This window comes from Physella acuta, unplaced genomic scaffold, assembly GCF_028476545.2.
Source record: "Physella acuta isolate Inbredline_101_S28 unplaced genomic scaffold, ASM2847654v3 ptg000893l, whole genome shotgun sequence".
NCBI classification, from domain to species: Eukaryota; Metazoa; Mollusca; class Gastropoda; family Physidae; genus Physella; species Physella acuta.
In genome coordinates this window covers 234,004-261,963 of record NW_026732410.1, presented here as the reverse complement: position 1 = coordinate 261,963, position 27,960 = coordinate 234,004, and the positions used below count along the sequence as shown (strand labels likewise).

General features: G+C 30.6%; 3 protein-coding genes across 8 annotated transcripts in view; 2 read left to right on the top strand and 1 right to left on the bottom strand.

The window, feature by feature from the left end:
- Positions 1–1,663: 1,663 nt before the first annotated feature.
- LOC131952877 (DCC-interacting protein 13-alpha) lies at positions 1,664–20,196 on the top strand. 5 transcript variants are annotated; one of them, XM_059315791.1, is made up of 24 exons: positions 1,664–1,842; positions 6,619–6,717; positions 6,892–6,951; positions 7,437–7,508; positions 7,604–7,691; positions 8,027–8,068; positions 8,282–8,391; positions 8,695–8,873; positions 8,981–9,145; positions 9,352–9,436; positions 9,870–9,887; positions 11,138–11,247; positions 11,559–11,601; positions 11,740–11,814; positions 11,901–11,974; positions 12,443–12,586; positions 13,670–13,791; positions 14,162–14,270; positions 14,552–14,638; positions 14,733–14,862; positions 15,391–15,441; positions 15,929–15,950; positions 16,967–17,029; positions 17,161–17,287. In XM_059315791.1, the coding sequence occupies exons 1-23, from the start codon at positions 1,789–1,791 to the stop codon at positions 17,002–17,004; spliced, it is 1,977 nt and encodes a 658-aa protein (XP_059171774.1). In that variant the 5' UTR covers positions 1,664–1,788; the 3' UTR covers positions 17,005–17,029; positions 17,161–17,287. The 5 variants fall into 5 exon arrangements, with proteins under 5 accessions (XP_059171774.1, XP_059171769.1, XP_059171775.1 ...); XM_059315786.1 differs by lacking the exon at positions 15,929–15,950 and having other exon boundaries at positions 17,161–20,196; XM_059315792.1 differs by lacking the exon at positions 17,161–17,287 and having other exon boundaries at positions 15,929–16,016; positions 16,967–17,013.
- Positions 20,192–27,520, bottom strand: LOC131952876 (IQ and ubiquitin-like domain-containing protein). Of its 2 annotated transcripts, none has more exons than XM_059315785.1 (15): positions 27,445–27,520; positions 25,791–26,385; positions 25,616–25,685; positions 25,358–25,495; positions 25,121–25,255; positions 24,785–24,952; positions 24,398–24,594; positions 23,882–24,016; positions 23,483–23,693; positions 23,215–23,390; positions 22,777–22,947; positions 22,195–22,371; positions 21,773–22,021; positions 21,480–21,665; positions 20,192–21,183 (listed from the first exon to the last, which is right to left on the bottom strand). In XM_059315785.1, exons 2-15 carry the CDS (start codon positions 26,376–26,378, stop codon positions 21,004–21,006), a joined length of 2,781 nt encoding a protein of 926 aa, XP_059171768.1. In that variant the 5' UTR covers positions 26,379–26,385; positions 27,445–27,520; the 3' UTR covers positions 20,192–21,003. The 2 variants fall into 2 exon arrangements, with proteins under 2 accessions (XP_059171768.1, XP_059171767.1); XM_059315784.1 differs by having other exon boundaries at positions 27,220–27,510.
- Positions 27,521–27,810: 290 nt separating this feature from the next.
- LOC131952891 (dynein axonemal heavy chain 12) overlaps positions 27,811–27,960 on the top strand; it is a 57,212-nt gene continuing 57,062 nt past the window's right edge. The window contains exon 1 of the mRNA XM_059315822.1: positions 27,811–27,860. The gene's annotated coding sequence lies outside the window, so the exon portion shown is untranslated. The remainder of the gene's footprint in view (positions 27,861–27,960) is intronic.

Sequence of the window (27,960 nt, the reverse complement as noted above, 5' to 3'; positions counted from 1 at the left end):
GATATTTATTTACCAGATCTATTCCTATTCATAACACCCATTCACACATAACAGTAAATAATATCAGTGGCATAGCAGAATCTTATTATTATGGAAGGGTGTTAATTTAATGTTCTATGAAGTGCAAAAATTAATCAGGACTATAACTATCTATATATATATAATTCTCTTCTGGGAGACGCTAGAAAACAAGCTGTAAACGCGCTCCCTACTATCCCCACCCCTACATGGTCTTAGTGAGCTGTGGTTAACGCTATGTTTACCTTCGTGGAGTCGGGTTTAGTGACGGCTATTAGGGGCAGATAATTTAGTTTGAAACGATTTTAAACGTTGGGGGGGGGGGGGGAGGAGGAAGGGGGGGGGGGGGTTATGGTCCTTAATGAGCTCTTTATAGTGTTTTAAAGACATATTTTCAGTGTCAGCGTTGGTACTGTCGAATTCACAAATTATGAATTACTGAAAAGTAAAAAAAAAACAACTAAATAGCGGCGTATGTTATGCCGCGGGCCGGCTCATATATTATAATCTTTATTGTTAAAGCAGTCCTGCTCTACAGATCACAGACGTGGATAACAACAGAGTCAACAACAAAAAGAATCCAGACTTGTATAAATAGGTACCTAAGGAGTATATTAAAAATGAAATGGCAAGACAAGGTAGAAAACATAACTATAGGAGTGGTGTGGATAGGAAACAATAAAAAGGCACATTTTAGAGAGGAAGTGACGATGGATTGAGCATATGCTTCGGACGCTAGTAACAGGGCCCTGGGGTGGAACCCCCAGAGCAAGCAACACAAGAAGATATGGTGACATAGCGTGATGTAACAAAAGGAAGAACTTGGGAACAGCTGAAAAGAATGGCAGGAGAAAGTGGAGAGTGGAAAGCTTTGACAGAGGCCCTATGCTCAGCAAGGAAAGAAAAACTATATCAGTTTTAATTAAACTTTTAAGCAGTCACTATCATTTAATAGATTTTTTGTGTGTCACACATTTGATGTAAAAAAAAAAAAAAAAGTTAAATAACGTATATCCTTAACTTAGACTGTGTATAATTCAGTAATACAGCTCAGAATGAGCTTTTATTTCTCTTTCCTCAGTTTAGCACTCCATTAGAGTAGGCGCATGGGGCGCCGCCCCCCCCCCCCCCCCAAGGCCTAAGCTATGCCTATGTAATATGTATGTCGTCCCCCTTTCTAAAAAAATTAAAATTAGTTCGCCCCCCCCCCCCTTCCCTCCCAAAAGTTTCAAGAGCCCTGTCACAGAAAGCCAGACGCCTCTACTCTATCTTTATTATAGTATTTTTTTTAAAAGTGTAGCTTTTATGAATTTTTTTTTATCTAAATAGCACGTTTATGCACACATACACACACTAAAGTTAAAAATCTTGTTGAGGTTTTTTATTTACAAATATTTACTCTTTCAAAATATGCCAGGTAATAGTTCCAAAATAACTATGACACACATTTTATTACATTTTAGGTTTGATAATTTGACATAGCTATTATTATAATAAAATTGTTATTTATTATAATATTAAAAAAATAAATGTTCAACAGGTAATAAAATGATTGTATTAATTATAAACTCCTATGTTTATTTCTTAAATTTCGTTATGTTCTCTAACTGGCAAATACGATTAGCTCGACTGCTGTTTTGTGAGGGTGTAGTCAGGGCAAGTGCAATAACTGCTGCAATACAAATACCTTCAAATAAGGCGAAATTTATTGACTAATTAAGTTATTGTAGGATATTTTTTATACCTAGATTGCCAGTTAATTGAATAGCCATGCCGGACGTTGAACACTTGCATATTGAAGATGCTTTGGAAGACAGTCCCCAGGTAAGTTAGTTGAATGATAAAATTCTTGATCTCGAGATCAATAAGAAAAGACCTAGCCTAGATCTAGATTTTCTAAGTCCTAAACTGCTAAACCAAGGCCGAAGTTAAAAAGCAGCTAGATCTAGATCTAGATCTAACTATTAACTAAGGCTGCTAAGCTGACTGAGACTACTCAGACTATGTATGGCTGTATGGCTATGCCATTCTAGATCTAGAATATCTCGTAATTTAGGTAATCCCTTAGTTTAGCGTCGGAAATTATCCGGTAATGTTTGTTGAGTCTCGGTAACTAGAGTTACGGTAAACCATGGTTTATTTGACCATTGAAATATAAATAAATTGAAAGTCGATTGTAGTAAATTAATGTTTTAATTTTTTAAGTTTAATCGACAAAAGAAAACAAGAATAAATATAGACTAGATCTAATAGAAGTTTTAAATTAGTAGATCTAAAAAAAAAACATATATTAATATAAATATAAATAATAAATAATGAAGTCAAATGTAATAATTTAATGTTTTTGGCTTGCAGCGGATTTGCGACCATTAATTAATTAGATCTAGATCTAGCTAGATATCTAGCTGCTAGGCCAAGTTAAAAAAAATCTAGATTACGAAAATAGTAAAAATGATTACAAAATGTAAAAATGATTACAAAAATAAATCTATCCAAATTTTAAATATTCTGTATAAAAATAAAAGATGACGCAAAATAAAGTATGGTTTACAGTACTTCCGGTGAATTCCGGAAGTGTGTGACAGACTTTGACATTGTTTTACTGTTTTTTACTGCTATACGATTCCGGAATAATAACCGACGCTAAACTAAGGGATTACCGTAATTTATTAGGGATTTAGGTAAAAAAACACTAATCATCATATAAAAATAAAAATTACATATTCTTGTAGAGCTCAACTATATGAAAACAAAACAAAAAAGATTTTCTGTCTAGCTCAAATAGTTTTTTTTTGGCAAATTTTTTTGTGAGGGGTGGAATCCCCTTGCTTTTGCATTGGCCAATTGTGACAAGTCATGGTATACCTGAATAAATTGAGCATAGTTATTTTACTTGCAGTTGTATTTTGTTCATATTTGCAGAGTTTAACTAGAATGATATATAGAACTTGTAAATGCTGTTGAAATTAATAAAAATAATACAGAACTTATATTTTTGTGTTGGCTTCCTCCCATAACCCCAAAAAACTGTGCTGCGCAAATATGAAAATGTTTCTAAAGCCATATTTTATATAAATACAGCAAATGAAAGAACTACAAAGTTAGAAATCTAAAGTAAATGACTTGAACACTGTTATGTGCATATAATTGCCTCATTATTTTGGGCAGGTGAAGTAGAGTCCATCTTTAAGCCATTTTGTTATAAAACTGCTGCGCAAATATGAAAATGTTTCTAAAGCAATATTTTATATAAATACAGTGAATGAAAGTAAATGACATGAACACTGTAATGTGTCTATAACTGCCTTGTTATTTTGGGCAGGTGAAGTAGAGTCCATATAAAAGTCATTTTGTAATAAGTGAAATGAAGTTATCAGATCAATGTTTTTATGTGTGTATTGTGTATAGATTCTGATTTTCAGCATATAACTATATCTAAGGGTGAGTAGAACTTGAACACTTAAAATTACAGTTAGCACAATGTTAGTGTATAGCAACAGACAGGTAACCTAGATCTAGGTCTGACTCTTGTCAGTCTAGAGTCTAGTCTGACAAAATTGGATGTTTAGGAAAAACATATTCTAGAAAACTAGAACTAGAGCTGAAAAAATTAAAGATGGGTATGTAAATATATTTTGAAATAAAAAATTAGATTTGTTTGCACATGCCATAAGATTGCTGTTATTAGTTGATCAAACTTAAAGGCAGGAAGATCGGGATGAAAAAATATAACAATGGTGGCAGCGTGACCTACATACAGTGACTACGTTCGGAGGGGTATAACTAATGTCGGAGTCAAAATATCCAAAAACAAATTTCATTTCCAATTACTTAAGATATGTCTGATCAGTAATCTACTCTCATCTAGAGGAATCTTTTAAAAAATCGAGATTCCAACGTATTTGAAACTAACCTTGATACAGGGGGAAGACCAAAGCAGAGACAGCATGCAATCAGGTCGCAAAGCCATTAAAACTAAGGGACAACCACTCTACTTCTTAATTAACCTTAGGAAATGACCTTTTAAACTTAATTAATTACCATAAATTTAAACCTTATTAGTATGCAAAACCAAATCTCGTGGGTCCGGTATCAGAAAGTAATGGGCGATTTCGGGTCATGTTTTTACCGCGAACTCGGCGGATGCCGACAACCCTAAATTTATAAATCTAGATCTAGATCTAGATGTAATCTGATGTAATATCACTCAGACATCAGTGCAGATTATATTATTTATTTTTTAGCGCAATTTCCATTCTGGAGAATTGCGTTTATTAACGCGTCATTTCTGGGAATGGATGGATGGATGAATGAATGTATGGATGAATGTGTGTCCGGGCTTTAAGTCGTATCTCCTCCTCAACGAAGCAATATCGATGACTAGTTCCAAAAGCAATTATGTTAAGCAAGTTACGAGAATGAGCATAGGCCATAAAAATTCCGGGTTTCTTTCATGTATTTCCCGTAAAAGCCAAAAAACCTCGAAAAAATGCAGTTTTTGGCCCATATCTCGGCAACCAGACCACTTAGCGACTTGAAACATGTACCAATCGATTCCTGCCATAATTTAGAACAATATTGCCGAAGAAAGTTTTCAAAAATATCCTCTCGTTTAGTCACAAATTTTAAAATTACATAAACACCTACAAACCGATCGTTCTTCTAGCTTGAACGCATCCCAGCATTATACGTCAGAGCTATTTTTAGATAACATAAGGAAATTGCGCATAAATGTCACTAGACTTTTTAATTAACTTGTTTTAGAATATAGATAATTCTAGATCTAGATCAGCAGAGATCTAGAATCTAGCTAGAGTTACCTATCTTCTATCATACTCATATATTGTCATATAATATATCTTATAATAAAATTAATAATAATAAAAAATATACTTAATACTACTACTTAGTACTACTGATAATGATATACTGAGATACTCAGATATAAGCCTACCATTTGGATTTAACTAATTTACTAAACTTAAACTGTCTTAAAGAATTTAATAATATTTAGTAGTTGATGAATGATGTGTCTATCATGATTGCCTACTATAAGATTGCAACTTAAATTTAATTATTAATTGAATTAACTATTTAATTAACTAGCTAGTTGAAGTACAAAAATAGAATCTGCTAAGGGGTTGTCCATAAATGACGTCATGTGAAACTCGTAGGGGTCCGTAATTTTGTGAAGGTGTTTGGGGAGAGGGGGGGGGGTTCACTGTTTTGCATTATAAAAAAGGAATGTTAGATAATAATTTTAAGCCGCGTTTTAGAAAACGGTTTTAATAAATTGTAATAGGAATTGATCAAAATACTCTATGTTGACGAAGTTCTGACAAGATTTTGGAAAAATTCAATAGCAATTTTGAGGAGGGTTGTAGGCTGAGGTGTGATGTCATTTTAGGGGGGGGGGGGTCTGGCTTTTTGTGATGGAGGGGAGGGGGGGGGGGGGTGATAAAAATTGTCAAAAAAAGTGTGATGTCATTTATGCATGACCCCTAACTAGTGCAGTTATTATTGTTGCTTACTAAACTGGCAGATTTAGATTGTTAAAATTTGCAGTCTTCTTTCAGTCAGTCAGTGATTTGGTTGAGTTTTGATTCGGAGCTAAAAGTTAATTTAAAGCTGATAGATCTAGCACCCGTTTGCCTTCAGTGAATTGTAAGCTGACTACCACCAATATATCATTATCAACAAGACAGGGTCCTCACCTGGAAAAAGGTAGACCAAGAAACACAATGAATATGATACTACAACTAAAAGCGATTTAGGAAAACCTGCTCAGAATTGAACTGTCTGTAAAATTTTTGTCAGCAGCCTGGGTCCAGTGAGATAACAAGCTATCAACTAAGTCTAGTAATTAAGAGCAATAATAGTGAGAGAGATTTGTATCTATTGATCATCTATAGCTAAATGAAATATAGTCATATTTTATACTTGTGTAATTATACTAATTATAAAAAGGCAATTTAGTTAGCAACTTTAAGTAATATCTGAATAAAAAATACACCATTGTAACACTAAATTGAACTCAAAGGATTGACTCTTATTACTATGTTCAGTGAAGCAGATTAATGCCTTTAACATTATTAGACATTTTAGAAGTTGTTGTTTTTTTTAAAATTGAAAATATGACTACATGCTAAAATTTAACAAAATCACAGTAACAAACCAAGCAGTGTTAGCTATTACACATATTATTGTTATTTCAAAATGGTAGCTAGCAAGTAAAGTGAAGCCTATTGAATAAGACTCTGTGATATTGATAATTTTTTACTAGAAAAGAGGAAGAATAGTTTTTATCAGGAAGGTAAATCTGGTATTAAAGATAAGTCTTGAGTAATAAAGATTTATTATATAAGCGTAAAGAAAAAGTAGATCCATGTAGAAAAGTAGATCCATGGTTAAAGACCATTTGTGGAATATTAAATCAAGCAGAATATTATGTGATAAATACTATTTCATTTAGCCTGCTTAGAATGATATTAGAAATTAAACTAAAAAGAATTTCTCACCTTGGCATAATGACGTAGATATAGAAGTTTTTAATTCCAACTAGTTATTTATAATAGCATTTATAATTTTATTTTTGGATAGACACGTCATCTATTGACAGTGTTTGAAAAGGATGCAATGCTCTTAAAGAAGTTTACACAGAACATGCACAATTGCTGCCAACGCATAATGAGTGCCCAGGTAAATTCAAAGCATAATAATTATTCAAATTAAGTTTGCATTCAAATGGCATAATAGCATTTTTAATTACAAATTTATTGCAGTTCGTATTATTCATACATTTTTAATGGATACATTTTTTGCATCATTTAGCCTACGTTCATTCTTATAATTTTACTAATTTTATTTATTCAGAATGAATTATGTGCAGCAACTCAGTCATTAGCACAACATTTAAGATCTTTTGGAGTCCAGGTTTGTGCTTTTTACAAAAAGTTCTGTGTTAATTGTGTTCATCTGTTTAAATTTAAACATGTATATTAAAGGGGGACAGTAATCTGTTCAATGAAAGCATGACTTAAATGAGCGGTACGGTTAGTTATTTTTTAATATGCACTAATAGAATATTGGTAAAATTTAAGAAGTTATTTCATTTGGATTAGTTAATTTCAAACTCATTTTACAACAGGTCTGACATGACTCAGTGGAAATAAACTTGCTGGCCACATAATAGTTGTATATAAAAGAAAATGTGGGACGTGATGGTTAGGCATTATAGCACACATATGATAAGGAAAATAATGGCAACTAGGCATAGAACTGACCACACTATCCCTCAATATTCCTAGGTCACATTAACAAATGAATTTCATCTACCTCATCGACAATCAAAATGATAATTTTATAACAGAAAACAGTGCTCTTCTTAAGCGTTTAATACATATATTATTCCATTTAAGAAATTTCCCCTGGAATCTGAAGACAGCGTGTTATCATCCACTTTACTGCAATTTTCAACATTTCTGGATGATGTAAGTAATTCCAACTGTTAACCTTTCATTATTTGAAAAAAGTTTTTGGTAATTATTTTTATTTATTTAATTTTTAAAAATATTTTGGAATTTAGATTAGTTCTGTTCAGCAAGTTTTGGCTCAGCAGTTTTCTGAAACTATGATGTATCCTCTAAATAAATTCTTGCAAGCAGATATTGAAGGTAAACTTTTAGTTTCAAAATTTATCATAGGTGTTCCTTTTTCTTTGAAAACAAATTATTATTCTCAAGTGTACTGCATTTTAAAAAAATAAACTTCCAGCCTGCTCATTAATTATAAAATAAAGGATTATTCTGTAGTCATCATTTTGTAGAATTATATTTAATAATTACTGTTTTATGATCCAAACATTTATTCTTTACCTCATGGTAAATCTTTTCAGTTGCACGATAATTAAACCTACATTTATTATATAATTAATGTAAAAATTATTTTTTAAATAATTGATGTTTCAATTAAATAAAATTTTAAAGTTGTGTTTAATATTGTTTTTCAGAGATCAGTACTATGTATGAAATGTTTAAAATTGCGACTAACGGTATGTATAAATAAAAAATTAAAGAGCACTTACTTTTGCATGTTAAGTCATATATCAGGAAAGGGTCTGTAATGCATGAGCATTTTACAAATAACCTTCTTTGTATTGATTTGAGATACAATTTTGTTCATATTTAAAAAAAATTAAGTTCATTTGTTTTATTAAAATTAAATGCGTAAACTGGACTTATAAACAAGCAAATGTTTTTCACAGAGCATGAACAAAGCTTAGCTAAATATATGAAACAACCAATGAAAAAAGACGACAAGTCAAGGGTTGAGGTTAACGAGGAACTTTATGCCAACAGAAAAAAGTTCCATCAAGTATGAAATGTTAACTTATTTTCAAGACGTTTGTGTTTTCTCATCCTAGAAAGTTTAGTTAAATCAATTACTTATACTTTTGCTGTATGAAATATATGATAAAACACACCTAAAATAGATGGTTTTAAGTTGTTGAGACAGTGAGATATATACATATGGAAAGTGGAGAAAGATAGATAATTGCTAATATTATTACTCTAAGCCAAATTCTGACTAAAGCCCTGACTTTAACAATGATACCAATTTAAATAAAATAAAATTGATTACCAAAATTTAAAAAATTGCTTTCTCACTTCAATACAGACAGCTCTTCATTATTACTCTTCTCTGAATGCCCTTCAGTATAAAAGGAAGTGTTTCCTTTTAGAACCAGTTATGGGCTATCTGCATGCTCAGAGAGCATGTTTTCAAATGGGACAGGACATTATTCTAAGAGCGGATGTTGAAGAGTTTTTGGGAAACATCGGCAGTAGTGTTCAAGGGTAAAAACAACTTCTAATGTATTTTTACTCGATAGGCAGTGTAGAATCTGTAATAATTTTATATGCTCATATGATTGCAGATGAAAATTATTTTTTTTCTGCTGCAGAGTTCACTCAGATTTGGCTAAAGAAACTCAGAAAACAGTGGAGCTAATAGAAAATATAGAAAAACAGAGCCAGCACATGTACCATGCAGAGCCTCCAGCTGACATGCCTTTCATCCCACCTAACACAAACCTAACTCAGAAAGCTGGATATTTGTTCTGTAGAGGGTAGTTACAACTTTTTTCATTTTAATATCAATGTTATCGTAATAAATAGATATTTGTTCTGAATAGGGTATTTAAAATCATTTAATTTATAACATAAATTATATTGTAATAATAGTGTAATTTTGAATTATCACATATTTAAAAAAAAATATTGATATTTAAAATTCTTAGCATTAAGTAGAATTATTTTAAACATTTTTTCACAGCAAGCAAGTTTTATTGACTACAAGATGGGATCGAATGTATTTTTTTACTCAAGGAGGAAATTTGATGAGCCAGACTAAAGAAGAGGTAAACTTTTAAAGAATATTTGTGACTTGTGGAACATTTCTACAACTAGATTAAAATGTTAGTGAAAAAATTATACAGCTAGTATTTGTCTTTATCTTCTATAGTTCAATACAAAGAAAGGATAAAATAAGTTGACTGCATGTTTCACCCATTAATTAAAGGTTCTAAGGATACAATTTAAAAAGTGATCAGTCCTTTTTGAAAAAGTGTGTTTAATATTATCTAGCAGTGTTTTTTTTTAAAACCTTTTTTTTTTTTGGAGACAATATTACTTTAGTATAAAAATATGACTTGTTCTTTAAATATGCTTATTTCATCTAATAGTTTTGTATTCATCTGTGTCTGTTGAACACATTTAATCATTTGATGTACACAATATGTCTAGATTTACGTTCATGTGATCTATTGCATGAACTTTTAACTAATTATTCAGGTTCATAAAAATCCCCAAGTAAGTAAAACTTAGCTTAAGCTTCACCCCAGCCAACCATTGACCTCGTCAAATGACAAAACTTTGAATGTTTCATACATTTTTATTAGTTCTCAAAATTATCTTTTAAAAATTTATAATTGATTCTTACTACTTTTTCTTTTTAAATGTAAATTATTTTTCATAAAATTAATTTGTATTTCATGACAGCTTATTATTATTTAGATGTAAATGTAAAATTACCTACCTTCTGCTTCTCTAATTTATTATTATTAAAAATAAATCCTTAAACGTTCCTTAATTGACTCTTACCTATTTTTTTAAAAATAGAATATTCAGCATGAACTATAAGTTATTTATTACACAATGGTTCAGATTAACTGAACTTTGATGGAAATACATTTACAGCAATGGTAGTTTTCTTCCAATACTATACAACTAAAAGCCTCACATAAAATAAAATTTTTAGAATCTTGCTATATTCAACAACTTAAATTTTTTTAAACAGGTTGAAATGTTCATTACCTACATATAATTGGTATTTAAAAACTACCAGTAAAACTATGTGTACAACCTTATAATTACCTAGCATAAGTTGATTTTATTCCATAAAATAATTGCACTTTTCTTAATTACCATTTGTGAATAATTTAAACCCAAACCCAGTGTGAGGGTGTTGTTTACAGTTTTTGACAGGAGTAGACACAAGTCGTTATGGTGAAACAAATAGTTTTTATCTCTACTTCTCCAGTACCACACCTTCTCTGAGTACCACACTTCTCTTGTTTCAATCACAACCCTTGACTGCCACACACATCCACAGTTACATACCTTCCCCTTACTTCCCCTCACAACACACCCGCTGTTACTTTACCTTACAGTTGCTTCCCTTGTTACCTTCGTTCACTCCGTACAACATACACATCAACAAAACCCCAACAAATAATAAAATAGTAACAGTGCACACAATTACACAGTTTGCACTTCTTTGTTCCACATACACACCTTTCATACATTTCATGTCACACCCAGCTATACTTTTGACTGGCTGGTGGAAAGCGAACATTGTAACTTTGAATAAAATTGACTAGCCTAGTAAAATTTGTATTGTACCACATGGTACATCAAATAAAATATTCTGCTTCAAACTCTCGATTAACTATAAGTACTATTCTTAACTAAACTTTTACCTAAATGTGTACAGAAAATATGTACTTGAGTTAATCAACATGCTTTTTCTTCCTCAAACCAATGTGTACACTTTTTAACAGTTTGCTGGGAGTTTGGTTATGGATTTGAATGAAGAAGGTGTGCTGGTAGAGTCTTGTGTTGCTGATGAGAGGAGACACACATTTCAACTAGTGGCACCTATCTCTAAAAAGTAAGTAAACAAGTACAAGACAAAATGTGGTATGCAAGTACCAATTTTACAAAATAAAAGGTTATGTTAGTACTTATTTGTATACAATTTTTACCATGGTTACAAATTAAAAACTTGACAATGAAAATAGACAATTATTTTGTTACAATTATAAAAACTTAAAAATGCAACAAATATAATTTTAACCTTATAAAATCCTGTGCACATTTATACAAAAGGATTAACCACATTTTGTATTCAAGATTAACAGATTAAAATTAGCTGCTTAGCACAATTGTCCTACTTAATGTAAACTAAATTCTTCATTTTAGGACTGTAGTTCTTCAGGCTGAGAACTATAGAGAGAGAGATGAGGTAATATCAAAGTGCTTTTTTAATTTTTTTCCCTCACTCTTTTTACTTTTATTCTATGTATTTTTCACTAGTAAATGGAGAGATACTGATATTTCAAGGAGTATGAATAAAAGATTTTTTTAAAAATTTTTTTCCCAGTGGATAGCAACTTTAAATAACATTATTCGTGATGGTGGCTATATGAAAGGCAAGCCAGCTTCAGCTAAAAAGAAGGTAAAAAAAAATCATTCACTCTCTAACAGGTCTAAATTTTAGAATTTCCAATAATGTTTTATTGACAGAAATTGGCACTATTCCAGGAACCTCCAAGGAAACTGAGCAATAGTCAGTCTTCAGACAGTACTTCAGGAACTGGTGCTCAAACTCCAGTTGGGTATGGTCTTTCTCTTCCTTGATGTACATCCACTAGCGCTGCTGTTTTACTCAAGTGTGTGCTTAAGGAAAGTTAAATAACAGCATGATGGTTTTATACATTAAGTTGTATTCTACATTAAAAAACTAAATTATTCAAACATCAGAAAAAGTCAGAACAGTTTATTTCATTTACACATTTTTGAGTAAAACTAATGCATTATTTTGAAATGTGTGTGCACTTACATAAATAATATTTTGTTAGGCTTAAAATTGAACGTCTTGTGTTTATATCTAGATTTGTTAAAAAAAGCATGTGTAGAAGTAAAAATAGCTTGAAAAACTGATTTGTTTTAGTTTAGTGTAGTGTTTCTAAAAATGTCTTATTTTATGTTAATGCACTGTTTTACCTATTTGGTTTTTACACTTTTACTTCCTGAGTTGCTGCTTGTTTTTTGATGCTTTCATTTCTTCACACCAACTCTGACAGCTCCAACCAGGTTAGTGTACCAACAAGCATTTCAGCCCCTGGTGCTGCTGACACACTCATCTTGGACACCCCCATCCAGTTTGATTTGGTCACACCCGGTGAAGAAAACAGGGCTATAACCTCACCTCAGTCAGGCCCACCAAAGTTAGTAGTAGGGGTTAAAGGCAGTACATGCTAAGCGACATCACTTTTTATACTTACTTGGGTGAGACAATACATGTAACACTCAGTGTTACATGTTACACTTGGTACAAATCACATTGTGGTGATATCTTTTACTAACTATGGTCCATTGAGCATCATGGTAACAAATGACAACATAATAAATCACAGTATGTTAGTTTTAGAAAATACTAAAATAATGTCTGATCCTTTTTTCAGCTTGAAAGTAATGCATGAGAAAAAGTTTTGAAAGTGTGTAAACATTTTTGTGTCAGTAATTTTAAACTGTTTTTCCATTCGATTTATTTAACATTTCTTCACTTAAATTTGCTGAAGATAAATTGCTTCTCCAGAAACACACTGTTCAAAATCCATTTGAAAAAATGTGCACATCATTATGTCTAGATCTGCCAAGGCAAGGAAAAATAATCCTGGCCATATCTCACAATTATTATACAATTCATTTCATTAGTGCTTAATGTAAAAAAAGAAAACCAAGCTTAAAAACCTTGTTGTGAACAATTTTAAAAACTAGTAAAACAGTATGTTTCTGTGAAAGCAATTTATCAAATATATGTATAGTTTATCCTAAAAAAATTTATTAAAAAAAATTATTGTTGAGGATTTTTTAAATCTAGAAAGTATAAAAAATATGCTTATCAATTGTGCTTTTAAAATATTTTTCTAGCCTTATAACATATAGAACATAATAATTTATTTGAAAAGTAAGTTAAGTTAATAAGATCAAGTAACTTGATTTTTTTCTTAATAACGAGGCTTTTATAAAAAAAAATGCTTGAAAGAACATTAGTAAAGACATTCAAATATTTTGTTGTTGTTAAGTGTTTGTAGACAGTTACTTGTGTTAGTTTAATTTCAGTTCAATGTTTCAACTTATTCTGACATTCATGTATTTTCATTTACCTTATTAATATATTACTAATCTAATACCCATGTCTGATTTGTTTCTATACTTTTTAAATTTGCATGTAGGCTTATTTGTAATGCAAGCTCATTCTGGTTATTGTCAACATTTCATTTACCTTTGAAAACTTTTGGTAACAGGCGTTTGAATCCATTTGACCAGTCATCTGCTATTGTTCTGAATCCAGCCTTTGACAACGCTGCATTTTCTGAGACTTTTAGTACCAGGTTTTTGGGTTCTATGGAGGTGAAAGGAGACAGAGGTAAGATTTTAAACAGTTTTCTCAAAAAGTTTTAATCTACAATGTTTTTTTTTTCTTTTTTTACTAAAAACTGAAGGGAATAACAGCAGTGAAAACAACAGCTATTTTATTTTGTCACCTATAAACAAATCTACTGTGCCTGTGTACAGCCATGTATGGTCTCCTTAGTATTTTCATTATCCACTTGGGTCTCTAAAACTTTTTTTCCCTTTTTTCACGAAAAGATGTTAGATAAAACTTGTTATCTGTAAACTTTTTACCACTCAAATTTAAAAGGGTTTTAATGAATCTTTTATATTTAAAATGATTTTAATTATATCTGAAGGATATAATTTAGATGAAATTGATATAAAGCATAACTAATTTTCAGGCGAACAATTAGTGCACTCTACTATCAGGCAGATAATGGCAGCTAGAGCAATCCATAACATTTTCAAGATGACTGAATCACTCATGGTTGTGTCTAGTGAAGGCATGAGGTACCAGAAAATGTTGTTTTACTACCTGCACTTTTTAATGCTTTATAATCAATCATTGAGAATTGTAAAGAATAAAACATTAAATAAATCCTATGTTTAAGTATTGATTTTGCTGTTTTGGGAACTCAGTCGCATTACTGAATAGTTTTGGGCAATTGGGCAACATTTTTGTGGGTATAGAGAATTACTGCTTGAAATAGTACTATGTCATATTTTACTTTTAATTGCTTTTGTTAATGATTATTTTAGCCTCTATTTAACTGGTCCTATTTTTGTTTCAGACTTATTGATCCTTCCAATAATGTTATCCGAGTTGAGTTTGCTCTGCAGGATATATCTTTTTGGTCTGCTCACCCAGATAATAACAGGTCAGTGACCATATTCTTTTAGTGTTTTGTCTTTTGTTCTTGCCAATTGAAATTACTACTTTGTCCTCACCAACTCATTTTAATATCTTCCTAGATTGTTTGGATTTATTACTCGGAACAGAGTAATGACAAATCCACCAGAGACGAAGTCAGCTGAAGGGGATAAAAATCCAGTACCCACATTTGCATGTCATGTGTTTGAAAGCAACACAACTGCTGAAGATGTAAGATATTTTTAATCTTTTGGTCAGTCTCTTTGAAATATTGAATACAAATCTTTGTGGAGGTTTTTTTTAGTTAGTAACTTATTTTGATAGAATGGCTAGTATATGTTTTTAGACTAACATGTTTACACTAAAAAAACAAGAGGTTATTCTGTTAGTTCCTCATTAATTTAAATCTTCACAATTAAAATTTTTTGTATTTAGTAGTTTTCATCCTAACTCTTAACAACAATGATTCCCCATTCATTAATAACCATGTTCAGCTCACTGGTGTGAAAACATTAGTGAATACCACTCACCTCAGTCAACTGGCTGATTGAGTGATTGTTAGCACTAAATCTGTTATTTCCACTTTCATTATTTACCGGTTGTCTTTTAATTAATGACAAATTTAGTATCATCATTCATTAAAAATTGTGACCTCGAAAACCATGAAAAAGAAGTGTATTTTAACTATAGTTCTTCTGTTAGTTGTAATAGTGTTAAAACTTCACCAACATACCTCAACATTCCTACTCTTCTTTCTAGATTTGCCAGGCTATAAGTACTGCCACCAAAGTTGCATATCAAGCACTGATGGTAAGTGTAACCACTTTTAAATGTCTTTTTTTATAATTTAAATGGTAGATGTGCCTTTCTTTTTTACTCATTTATTTTTTTAAATGTACATATATTATTTGTAACATAGCTTTTTTCATGTTAAATTGTTTTAATGTATTAGTAATATCAATGAGTTATAGAATTAATAAACCTATTGAAACTGTTACATTTATATACCAGAATAAAATGAACTGATGAAAGTTTAAAAACCAATAACAAAATGTCTGAACAAGACATTCTAGGAATCTCAATCTTCCAGATTTCACAAGAATGGTCATAACTGACTATTTACATCAAACTGCTGTGAACTGACAGAAATGAAAATTAAAAGATTAGGTTTTGTTAAAATGATAAACAAACTATTCTATAAAAATTGTTGTTACACAGTTCAGTTGTTTCCCTGTTAAACTAGATATAAACCCTGTTTCTTTATTTTTTTCTTTATATATCTTTGTAATTTTCACAGAGGCGAGAGTCAGAATTACACAGTATGTCTAGTATTGTAATGTTTTAGTTGACTCACTTGATGAAGTTTAAATTTTCTACTCTCTGATGTATGGCTTTTATTCATAGTCATGCTTTTTTATATTTATATTTTAATTAACATTAATTAGGAAAGCTTGGCTGATATGGTCACAAAGTTGCATGCATCCACAATTATTGTTGTATCATTTTATTGTAATAAGAATTTTATAAATATTATTTACTGTAACAATATATTTAAAAACAAACTAAAAGTGAATATTTTTGCATGGATAACAAAATATCTGAATGATAAATATTTATATTAATTAAATATTGAATTAGACACATTCAATATAGCAATATTATCTAAAACAAATTTTGAATTTAATCATAGCTTTAACTAATAGCATCTTATTTATCAAATATTTTCAGCACAGTAGGGCCTAACTTGAATATGTGCATGTTTTTTAGAAGTATAAAGCTTTTATGAAAAGTAGTATATAATTCAGTTGTATAAACCACATGTTTAAGATTAGTTTTATGTAAAAATGCTAGGGAACAGTTTTATAGGAACGAACTGAAATATATAATGAAAAGTAAACTCATGACTATAATTAATTTGAGTTGAAACATTCAGTATTTAAGGTTTAATAGTTAACTACATAGACATGGCTCATTTACTTGGTACAAATCTATTGGGCATGTTTTGCTGTTTTCTTTATTTTTAAATCCATTTTGTGTTGTGCATCTTGATCTAGTTACAGTTGGTCTTGATGTCTTGTTGAAGACTTGAAATCTTTTAACTTAATGTAATCTTATAAGTTAATGTATTTTTGTTACAAAATTTTTTTATAATTTTAATATACATTTTCCAACTTACAAATGTATACATGTCTGACAAATTAAACAGTCAACTATTTTACATAAAGATAAACTTGAAGAAAGTTATCTGCATTATTACTACTATAGTCGCATTGATATTTTAGAAATGATTAATTGTTTGGATTAAAAAGTCATTTTTCTGAAATTTTGTTTCTAGGAGAAAAGGAAGGGAGTAACAACAACAACCACCCCTAAACCAAAGGCTGTGATCAATGAAAAAGTAATCTTTGATTTTGTTTCATTTATTACAAGAGCTCCTAATTAAATTTAAAAAAATATTTTAGAAAGACAACATATAAGTTAATGAGTTTTCCAAAGCTACTTAATTAATCAAAATATTTTTTCACTTAGAACCTTCTTCTGAAGAACATACAGAGTTTGCCTGAAGATTGTGGAGTGAAAAATAACAAATATGGGATAGATGAAGTGGACAGCATACAAGATACTTTGGATGATGATCTAAGTGCACGTCTGCCTCTAAGCCCAGATGGGAAATTCTTAATTTTGACAGCCATTGATGAGCCGCCATCACCAACTCTGACGTCTCCTGTTTCCAGCCTAAAGCAGTCTGAGGATTCTACTGGGGCAGAGGCAGAAGAAAGTGAATCTGAAGCCTAAAATCTTCCAACAGAGGATACCATGTGATACAACTTTTTCTACTTTCTCTAGGGGTGTTAGAAAGGTTATCATTTTCATAGAAAGTTATTGTTTCAAACAGTAAAACATTTTGTTTTTATTTTATGTGGATGAGTATGGTTTAAAACTTGTGAACATAAAGTTGTGGAATCTATGTTCACTCTTTTAAAGATGTATATACTAGAAGTCATAATGTAATTTTACAAAATAGTGTACTAGAAATGGTGAATTTTATTTTTACGGCTACCACTTTTGTTGCTTGTAAATGTAGAATAGCTTTTAATTTGCTTTTAGGGAAAGGATCATTGCTTTTATATTGTCCATTTTGAATTGTTAACATTTAATACAAGTCCCACATGTTAAAACAGTTTAATTTACTATCTTCATATTGTAGCACTTTACTGTAAGAAGTACTGTGCAGCATTTAAAACAATGTTATGTTCTTTAGCAATAGATGTGGCGTGTTTTTGTAGTGTTTGGCCTGCTGAGCCTTGAAATATTTTTTACTCATATAGTCTTTCATCTTTGGTTTTTCTTTTTTACATTTTATTTTGAACTGCATTAATTTCTGTTGTATGCAATTATACATACCCTATGTTATTTTAAAAGAAAATTTGATCAGACATAGCATTATTTTACTTTGTGTCCTGGTTCACTGTTTGACTTACTAGTATTTCGTTCACTGACTTGATTCTGTGAAATTATAACTTATACTGTGTGATGACACCAAGTTTAAAGTTTGACTTGAGATTGCACAAACATTTAATAAGGCTGAACTAGAGAGTGAACTTCAACAATGTAAAATTGATTGAAAAGTCAGTTGTAAATCTGGTCATAGTGTAGATAAAGAATAATGTACACTTCCTTTTTTAAAACTGAATTTTAAAGTTTGTTTTACTAAAGTTTGTGCTGATTATGAGTTGTTCAGTATAAGACTATAAATGGCTTGAGGGTGTGCAGCGTGTGATAAGGTTTGTCTCTTTATTTATACTCATGTTGATGTAACATTTCAAGAACAAATGCTTAATTCCTTAAGATTTTTTGTGAGCTATTGCCACTATCCAGTTCATTAAAAGCAAAAAAGATTGAATTTTTAAATATTTTTTTTTAATGTACAGTCTGTTAATAATTTTTTTTATTTGCACAAGTATTTCTAGCTCAATTTGACTGTGACTTAAAATTTTATATAAATTTTTTTCATTAAGGTGATTACAGAATTTTCTTATTTATTCCTATTTTAACACAACTTTGATAAAAAATGATTTTTTTTGTAAGCTCCAATATGTATATAACCAACTAAAACACGTCATATTCATTTCCAACTATATGTATATTTGGTACTTGTGTAAAAATATATATATTAAATTAAAAATATAATTCAAGCATTAAAAACAAGCTGAATTTTTAGTTTCACCAGTTCAACTGATATTTTCATGGAATTTAATTTAATTCTTTTGGATAATTAAGCTGCCAGATTTATTATAACTTTGCTGCCAAGAGAACTAGTTTTAGTATGAATGCTAGAAGTATGTACTTGAAAATATCTTTCTTTGGATATGCTAACAGTATTTATTTATTTGTTTGATGCTGATTTTAATCATATGTAAAAGGTTTTAAGTTATGTCTTTTACTGGGATGGAATTTTTATGTGCTTTAGAGTTGCTTGAATAACATTCTATAATAATGGTAGCTGGTTCATGGTTAATATAATTTTTTCAAATGTAAAAATCTTAAAGAATAATTTAAGTAATAATTGTGCTTACTAAACTATTTATATGAATATAAAAGTGCACTCAATTAAAGCAATCTAAAGAAATTGAATTTTTTTTTCATTGTTTAATATTTATTATTATTATTTATTGTATTTGTTTTAGTTAAGAAAAAAATAATGTCTTATAGATTGTCGTATATAATGTCTTATAGAATTTGATTAATAAAGTAAAATGTTGTTTGCAGAAATTATTATAATGCTAATCATGTGCCAAACAAGATTAAAACATGTGTATTCTTTTTTTTATAAACCAAAAGAAGTTACATTAAGGTTCATTTAGCTACATTTACAATTAAGTATAAGTATTAGATTGTAGGGAAAGAGTTTTCATTTCAATTAGTTGTCCATAAATTTATTGTTGTATTCATGATTATGCAAACTTACTAAAATCCTTCTGTCAGTTGTTAATTATTGAACATAACAGTGGTTGTGTCTGTTACTGTGTAGCCTCACACTATGATGTTTTTATTAAGATAGCCTTAAATTGTATGTATACAATAGTGTTAAGAAATATTTTAAGTGTGACATGATTTTTTAATAATAATTCATGTACAGTACAGTAATAGAGATTGCATTGAACCACAATTGTTGTTTTAAATTGTTTGCTCTACACTTATTTGGGAAAACCCAATAGAAATAAAGGAAACAAGAGGCTATTTAAGTTTCAAAAGGTTATTTATAAGAATATTTTTAAAAATATTTCTATTTAACTGATGAAAGATTTTTCAGTCCATTTTTATTTTGTAAAAAGTTATAGATTGCTTTAAAATATCCATAGATTCAAATATTAAAATGGACATCTGTCACTTTTTAATTTTATTACTGTATTAGAAGGAAAAAGGATTAAAATATAGTGTAGATCCTGTAATATTATGTTGTTAGATTGTTAATAGAATGATAATTGTCACTGGTTTCATTAGCCTATGCATTATAATGATTGCTAGTGAATGATTTAGCTAAACAATAAATTGAAAACAACTCACTTGTTTGTGTGGATTTCCCTTTTAATATTCCTTGAACAAGTTTATATAAAACTTTTGATGGAAATTTGTTATAATTATGAAATGTTTAGGAATGCTGGTTGAATCTGAAATTTATACTCTTTTTTTCCTGATATACAAGATTTAGCATCTTTTTAACAAATTTTAACAACAAACTGATGTGAAATATATTTCTTTCTTTTAATAATCATTAAGAGGCAATGATTGTTACTTTAAGTAAGCATTTAAAAAAAACAAAGGTAAATATATAGTAATAAAACAACCATACAGTGATTATTTTACAACGCAGTTAATACCATACATTGCTTCTAAACACACATTCAATTAGATATTAAATTAAAATATTTTATGGGCACTGTTTTGAATGTGAACAAATTGAAGTCAATTTTTTAAATGATAAAAGAAGTTAATTTATAGGTCAAGTACAGTGTGTACACAGCACTGCACACCCATGTCTTTAACATAAAAATATTTCCCTAAAGATGTAGCCATTATGCATTTACTCCACACTACAGCTTTTTGACATGTAATTAATTGGGTAATGTCAGATTGCCCTAAGTTTTCCACCTACACCTGTGTGACACTTGCTTCAATACACTCTTGTCCAATTTTTTTTTTCATAAAATAAGTTGAATACAGATAGAAAAAGAAAAATTATTTTTTTAAACAAACCATCTAAATAAAACCAGTCTTATTTTTGTGCTGTATATCTTGTAGTTACACTTGACTACCACTGGTATGTTGTGAAATGAATCCATACGAAGGCTGAAATGTCCCAACCAACTTTCAGACTTTCTGCGACTTGGGAACAGTGTGCCCTGATACAGCTGGTGCATTGGCTGCACTATTTTCTGCAGCTCCAATTTTTTTACGCAAAATTTCAGACATTCCCGGTAGACGAGAGAAGTAATTTCTGGCAAAGTTGTGTTTCTGGGTCACTTTGTGTATAAACACCTGGCCATATCCCTTTGGGAAAAAAGGTCATAGAAAAAGATCAACATTTGGTGTTGATTTATATGGTCTTATAAAATCATTCTTGGGAAATAAGGAGGTTAGTTTTGCTAGTGTTGCTAATGAGGTCAAGTTTAGGGTCAGGATTAGTGTCAAGGCTAGAATTGAGGTATCAAGTAATGCCAAAAAAAGCTTTGATATACTCAAGTAATGTTTTTATATGTACCATTTTAAGCAATGTGAAAGGTTAACAGTTGTATTTTGTCAAATCTATGTTGGCACTAGGCCGTACACCCAGTGATAAAACTCACCTCTTCTAAACTAAAGAGCTTTTTGTGAGCCTCCGCCTCATCATGGGTGAGTAGGATACAGTTCCAGGGAGACCACTCCTGGTGCTTGTCCCACCTGACTAGCGTCAGGTCATATATGTCATCCCATGCACTCAACACACTTTGGTTGCTCCAGATATTTTCAACCAGGTACCGCAAGTCAATTTCCTGTAGTAAAATAATTACTTGTTAAATATCTAGGAGTTTACTTATGTTTTTGTCTAAAATATAAGCCTTTCTTTAAAAAGAAAAACTGTTAAACTAGCAAACATTACCTGTAGAAGGTAGCATATGCTGCTTCCATCTTGGATAGCTTCTTCAGACTTGCGCAAAGCTTTAAGCATGACACGATAATAATTATGATCCTGCCTTTGCCTCCCATCATTCTCAATCTTTTCACATTTCCTACAGCGACCCACATTGCTTGTGTTAGATGTAATGAAAAACTCAGTGGAGGGCAAGTAGGAGCCACAGCTGTGGCAGTAGTTGATGTTCTTGCGCAGAGTGCTTGGATCTTGAGGAACCTACAATGTTAAATAAATATCATTACCAGAAATTACCTTAGCTTTCAAGTTAAAAATATCAGAGATAAACCTAAAAAATAAAATATTCAGAAAGATTGCAATTTAAAATAAAAAGAATTAATTATTTTATCAATTTTACCTTAAATGTATTTTTAATAAGCGAAGATACAGACCTTAAGAAGTTTGGCGGCTTCTGGGTTGAAGGTTGGTGTTTTAATATATTGTAAGAACAGAGTTGATATTCTCTTTCTCAGGCCTGTTAAGTTACTTTCTTTGACCCCCCTCATCAAAAGATCAGCTTCACGATCAATAAGTTCAATAATCTCCTGTGTGAGCTTACAGTCATGCTCCTGCATACAATTACATTTTTCAAATAGTAATTTTAGGTAGGTTTTTATTTTTTATTTTAACATTCCTAATTTTTTATGTTGCTTATCTTGTAGTTGCCTACAGCTTTCAATAACACAGCTAAAATAATAGTTATTGTAAAATTTGCACTAGAGCTTTAGAAATATGGATCCTTGAGTTCACCAAAGCAAGATGGGTACTTGACAAGGGTTGGGGAAAATAGAGGTGCCTGTCTATACTGCTGACCACTCATTATGTCATGTTTAAAGAAACAGATAAACTCTACTTCATCTGCCGGGTATTAAAGGGTACTAATGGTAAATCTTTAATTAGAATGGTAGCGTTGAAAACAATTATTCCCTTGTTAAAAATATTCTAAAATGATTTGAACATCTATGGTTGCCTACCTTGACAGTGTGCTTGAGTGTTAGTAAAACATCCAGTCGTTCATCCTGGGTTAGATACTTCATGTTGATGCTATTGTAAATGTCTCTCAGCTCCTTGGCCCGCACTGTGTATGGGGTGTCCATGTATGTGAGTTTACCATCATGTCCTGCCCACTTCTTTGGGGCTGCAGCCTGTTTAGTTCAAGGAAAAAGCAGTGACATATGAATCATTTTATCAACCCTTAAATTTTTTATTTTTGGGAAGCTGAATTAAGAAAGCAAAAAATATATCTTAAAAAATGTCAATTAACAAAGATCATATAGCAACATTTAAAAAGTAAGGGTTTAAGTTAAAATAAATATATCAAATCAAGTTTAACGTTAGCCTATAAAAATTTAATAATTTGTTCCTCTTATAATATAATAGTAACATAAACTTAAAAACATAAACTTCCTTACTTTTTCAAGGAATGCCATAATCCTCTTGTCCCTATTCTCAAGACTGGCTTCATTTTTGTGGCGCTCAATGGCAGACAGCAGCTCTGTTTCTTGGTCCAGCAGCATACAAAGTGCAGCCTTGCGCTCAGCTCCTGTCAGTGTCGTGTTAATCCTCTCTATTTCCTCAAGCCTCCATTCTATCAATAAGTTGAAAAGTAGATATGATTTTAAGACAATGGAAATAATTGCCTGATTATCTTCTTAAATTAAAAAGAAATGTGACAATTACTTTCAAGACAATGAAGCAGCATATCAAAATCAGATTTTGATTGTGGATTTATACGCCTGGCGTATTCTCGTTTAATACGTTCTTCTTTCTCCAACTTCTTTCTTAATTCTTCATTTCTTTCCCAAGCCAATCTCTTTTCTTTGTCTTCTTTCAGTTTTTTAACATAGCGTTTAGCAAGCCAGCGCCGATAATTCTTTTGTAAAATAATTACCTAAAAAAGAAGATATAATTTCAATTGTATTTACTTTGCTTATAGATAATTCTTTAAATAAATATATTAATGAAAAAGGTTTTGGTTCAAATAAATAGTTCATAAAATGGTACATTTAACCTTTATTATACTGCATACAAAACTACCTACACATACTAAACTATAATTAATAGCATCGGACAACTTACTTTGCTGAGGACTAAAGCCCAGTATTCATCAGCAGTGCAGTACTCCCCTGGCTGGATGAGCTTGTCTTCAGCATTGGACACAAAGAATCCAACTCCAGTCATCTGTGTGCTGGTTGTGTTCATTGTTTGTTGAAGCTGTAGGCAACAAATGCACCCAGGGTTACAAAAACAAATGATTTGAAATAAATATTATTACACCAACCGTGAGAACTAAACAGTTTTTAAGAGGCTCAACCTTTTTACATACATAAAAATAGTATATTAAAAAAAAAGTAAGTTATCAGTGATGGGCCATCCTATTTATAATGCTCTTTAATGAATTTTTTTCCAAAAAGCAAAGAAGTTATGTAACTATGGAAATTTAACATTATAGTAACAAAGTCCAATAATGCAAGCAAACAATAATTTGCCCATACTACAAAATAACATTTTAAAAAAAAGATCCTTAAAAAGATTTTTAAAATAAAATACCTAGACATTGGATTAAGATTAGACACAATTATCCCAAAAGCTTACTGTATTTTTTTGTTCACAAGTTTGTGTATCCCTACAGAATCTCTCCAATGTGGCAGGTGGTCTCTGCTTCTGTACAGTTTGTGCTGAAGCATTGTGGTACTCTATACCTGTGTTTTTGTTACGAAAGCCTCCCAAAAATGGTTTTTTGCATCTTGCCCTTTCTATTTCAACCACAACATCTTTTGTTTCACAATCTTCTGCTCAGAGAATAACACATTTAAACTTTTAAATGCCTTGTTTAGAATTATTAATTTTATAAATGTCATTTGACTTTTATTAATTTTATTTTATTTGATCAAATGAAAGACCAACTTGAATTTATTGAAAATTTGCAATGATTAAGATCAGACAGTAATAAGACAGCAATAGTTGTGACTTATAGGCTACCTGTCACAACTCTAACAGTTATAACATCAGGCATGTGGTACTCCTGATGTGGTCTATATGGCTTCAAAGGTGCATTCAAAGGATCTGCTGACTGGATTTCAAGCTGAACAGTTCCATTTGGTCCCACTCCCAATTCTGCTAAAGTAACAGTACTAGATAAATCTTTGCCTGCAAAGAAAATAAACATAAATGATTAAATGAAAACATTTCCTCTTATAGTATAAACTGGAACAAAATATTTCTGATTTCACTTTTAAGGAAACCACTGACTAACTACACTTAAGGTTTATCATTTATTTTTTATATTATTAAAATGTTAGTCTTTATAGAACTTACCATCAAACAAAAGCATAATGAGAGAAGATGGCATCTTCAGTTCATATGCGAAGTGTGATTTTAATTCTTCCAAAGTTTTTCCTAAGGTACAGGCTAATGTAACCACTTGACCACTGGGCATCATAACAAACTTGACTGAATATAAAAAAATGCTTGGTTTTGTTTATACAGCTTTAAGATATTTTATATAAATTTTAAAATAAAATTACCAAATAATGAGATAAAAATACTTCAAACCTGTAGCAGTGGCATCCAAATTCACTCTAAATTTTTTGTCTAATGGAACTACTCTTTGACTTTCCTGTTGTGGTGTCCTAACTTCTGTTCCAACTTTGGATGAAGAGTCAGTATCAATATTCTTGGACTGATTAAAATCTGAAAACAAGAGCTAAAAAATTTAATATGTACACAATTAACTTAATAATATTTCAAACTTAAGAGACTATTATTAACATTCTCATTTAAAATTAAACTTTGCGTTTCAAGTAGGCCTACCTATTTCTAGACCATCAGCATCTGTATCCTCTATATGCCCATTTCCATTCACAGCATTCTCATTCATTTCCTAATGAAGTGAAATTTGTTCTTTAAATTCAATGAATTACTATCTTTAAAAAAATATAAATTACCTTCTACAGCTGTCAATCTTAATATAAAAGCTTTAAGTTACCATGTCATCTTGTGTGTAGTTTCCTGTGTCATTTTTAACAACCTCTGATACAGTTTGATCATTGTCATGCTCAATTAAATATGTTCCTGCCATATTTTCTTCTGCTTGATCAGGTATAATTTGCACATTATCATTGCTAGTTTCTACATTAGAATTGAAATCTTCAGTATTATTCAGGTTTTCATTGTCTTCTATTACTTTATTTTCTTGTTCTTTCCCATCATCATCTTCTACGAGGTTATTGCCAGTAACAAATTGTTCATTTTGTTCTTTGTTGTGATTAGCTTCTTCTTCAGAATTCTTAAGCTCAACATCTCCTTCTAATAAATCTTCCTCTGTGACTGCATCAGCATTATTTTCTAGATCTTCTTTATCTTTTGTATCTATTTCATCTTCATTTAATTGATTGTCCTGCCTTGCTTCACTGTCACTATAGGTAACTTCACCATTTTCTGCATTCTGAATATTCTCACTATTTTCTTCATTTAGAATTGTTTCCACCTCCTCTACCTTTTCTTCTACATTAGATATTTCATTTTCTTCATTATTTAGTTCATCATACACTTCTTCTGACTCTTCTTCTGCCATACTAGATCTGTTAAAATATATTTAAAAGAAATGTTTTAAAATATTCATATTATTTATCTCTTGTTCCAATTTAATGATATTAATTAAATATCTGGTTCTCTTTGGTTAGATAGAGATAATATTTCATGCAAACGCCTAAACCCTACTCTAACCATAAGGATAAAATGTTATTTTAACAATCACCAGAGAAGCCACATTTATAATGAATATTGCTTTGTGTACACTTATAAAATTGAGAATCAGTTATTAATTTATTCTTGCCATACCAACCCTATTTCTGAACTAATAAGAAATTAGGTTGTCAATTCACTAAACTCTAAACTCTTAAACTGATTTCAACACTAAAATACTGTGGTCACTCATTTTTTACTTTATTTGAAGAAAATATTGTAAAATTAGAAGTAGGATAGAATAGTAGGATAGTGACATGAGATGGGTTTAGTGAGCACACTTCTGACAATCTGTGAATGTCCTGCATTTTGTCCTGTGAGTTGTAATGTCAAAATACAATTTTGCCCTTATAGTGTATATATAAATATATATATATATATATATATATGATGTCTCAATTGACATGTGTTTTGCTGCAACAAATTAGATATTGATCATATTAGGCCTATTGTGTCTGTTAGGATATATTGTGAACTTTTCTGATGATCTTATGGTAAAAAACAATGTATTTGAAAATAAACAAATGCTTGCAAATATGACTACAGCACAATTCTAGCTTGGATCTGCAGTTGGATGAACAGAGTATATCTTTTTTGTCTATGCTTTACAAGAGTCAAGCTGTATCCCTTAAATTACCTAAGTTAAGACGACAATAAGTTACGTTACTCACTATTGCCTGTCTAGATCTAGAACCAACTTCATGTAGCAGCCCCCACTTGACGGGCACTTGACTATGGCTGATCACAATTCTAGATCTAGAATCTACTAATTAGAAAAATAAACTAAACATTGTAGTCCTATTTAAGAAGAATTATTTATAAAGTATAGGACTGGATCTGTATTTTAAAATACTTCTTGGATATTTTCAACGATAAAAATACATCAGAAAACACACTTGTTTCAGAACATTGATCCTTTTCACCATAGGGCTGCCGCCATCATTGTTGACTTGTTTCTATGGCAAAAGCAATGCCGGAAAAAACGACGAATAAAAATTCGATTAGAGGACAAAATCCAATCAAAAGCTTGTACTCTAAATTAATATGCCAGTTTGTTATGGGTCAGAGTTTAAAATTTTTTTTTACTAATTTTATTCATTGGGCTTAAAAGAATGTTCAATTGATTCTGATTGAATTAGTATTACAAAATTAATATAAAGATGTAAACAATAACATAGATAAAGACTAAAAAAAGAGAAAACAGGTGTAAAATATTTGAACTATTATTTCAATGAAACTGGCCAGTCAGCTGCTATGGACGCGGCTTTTATAAAAGAGTTTCATTGAAAAGGACCGACCAAGTTTTATTGATGTTAGTTAAAGAGAACGCGTAGTTCTATAGCAATATTATTAAAAATAGGCCTATAGACTTATTTTATATAATCTATATCGAAATTTATAGCTATGCAGGC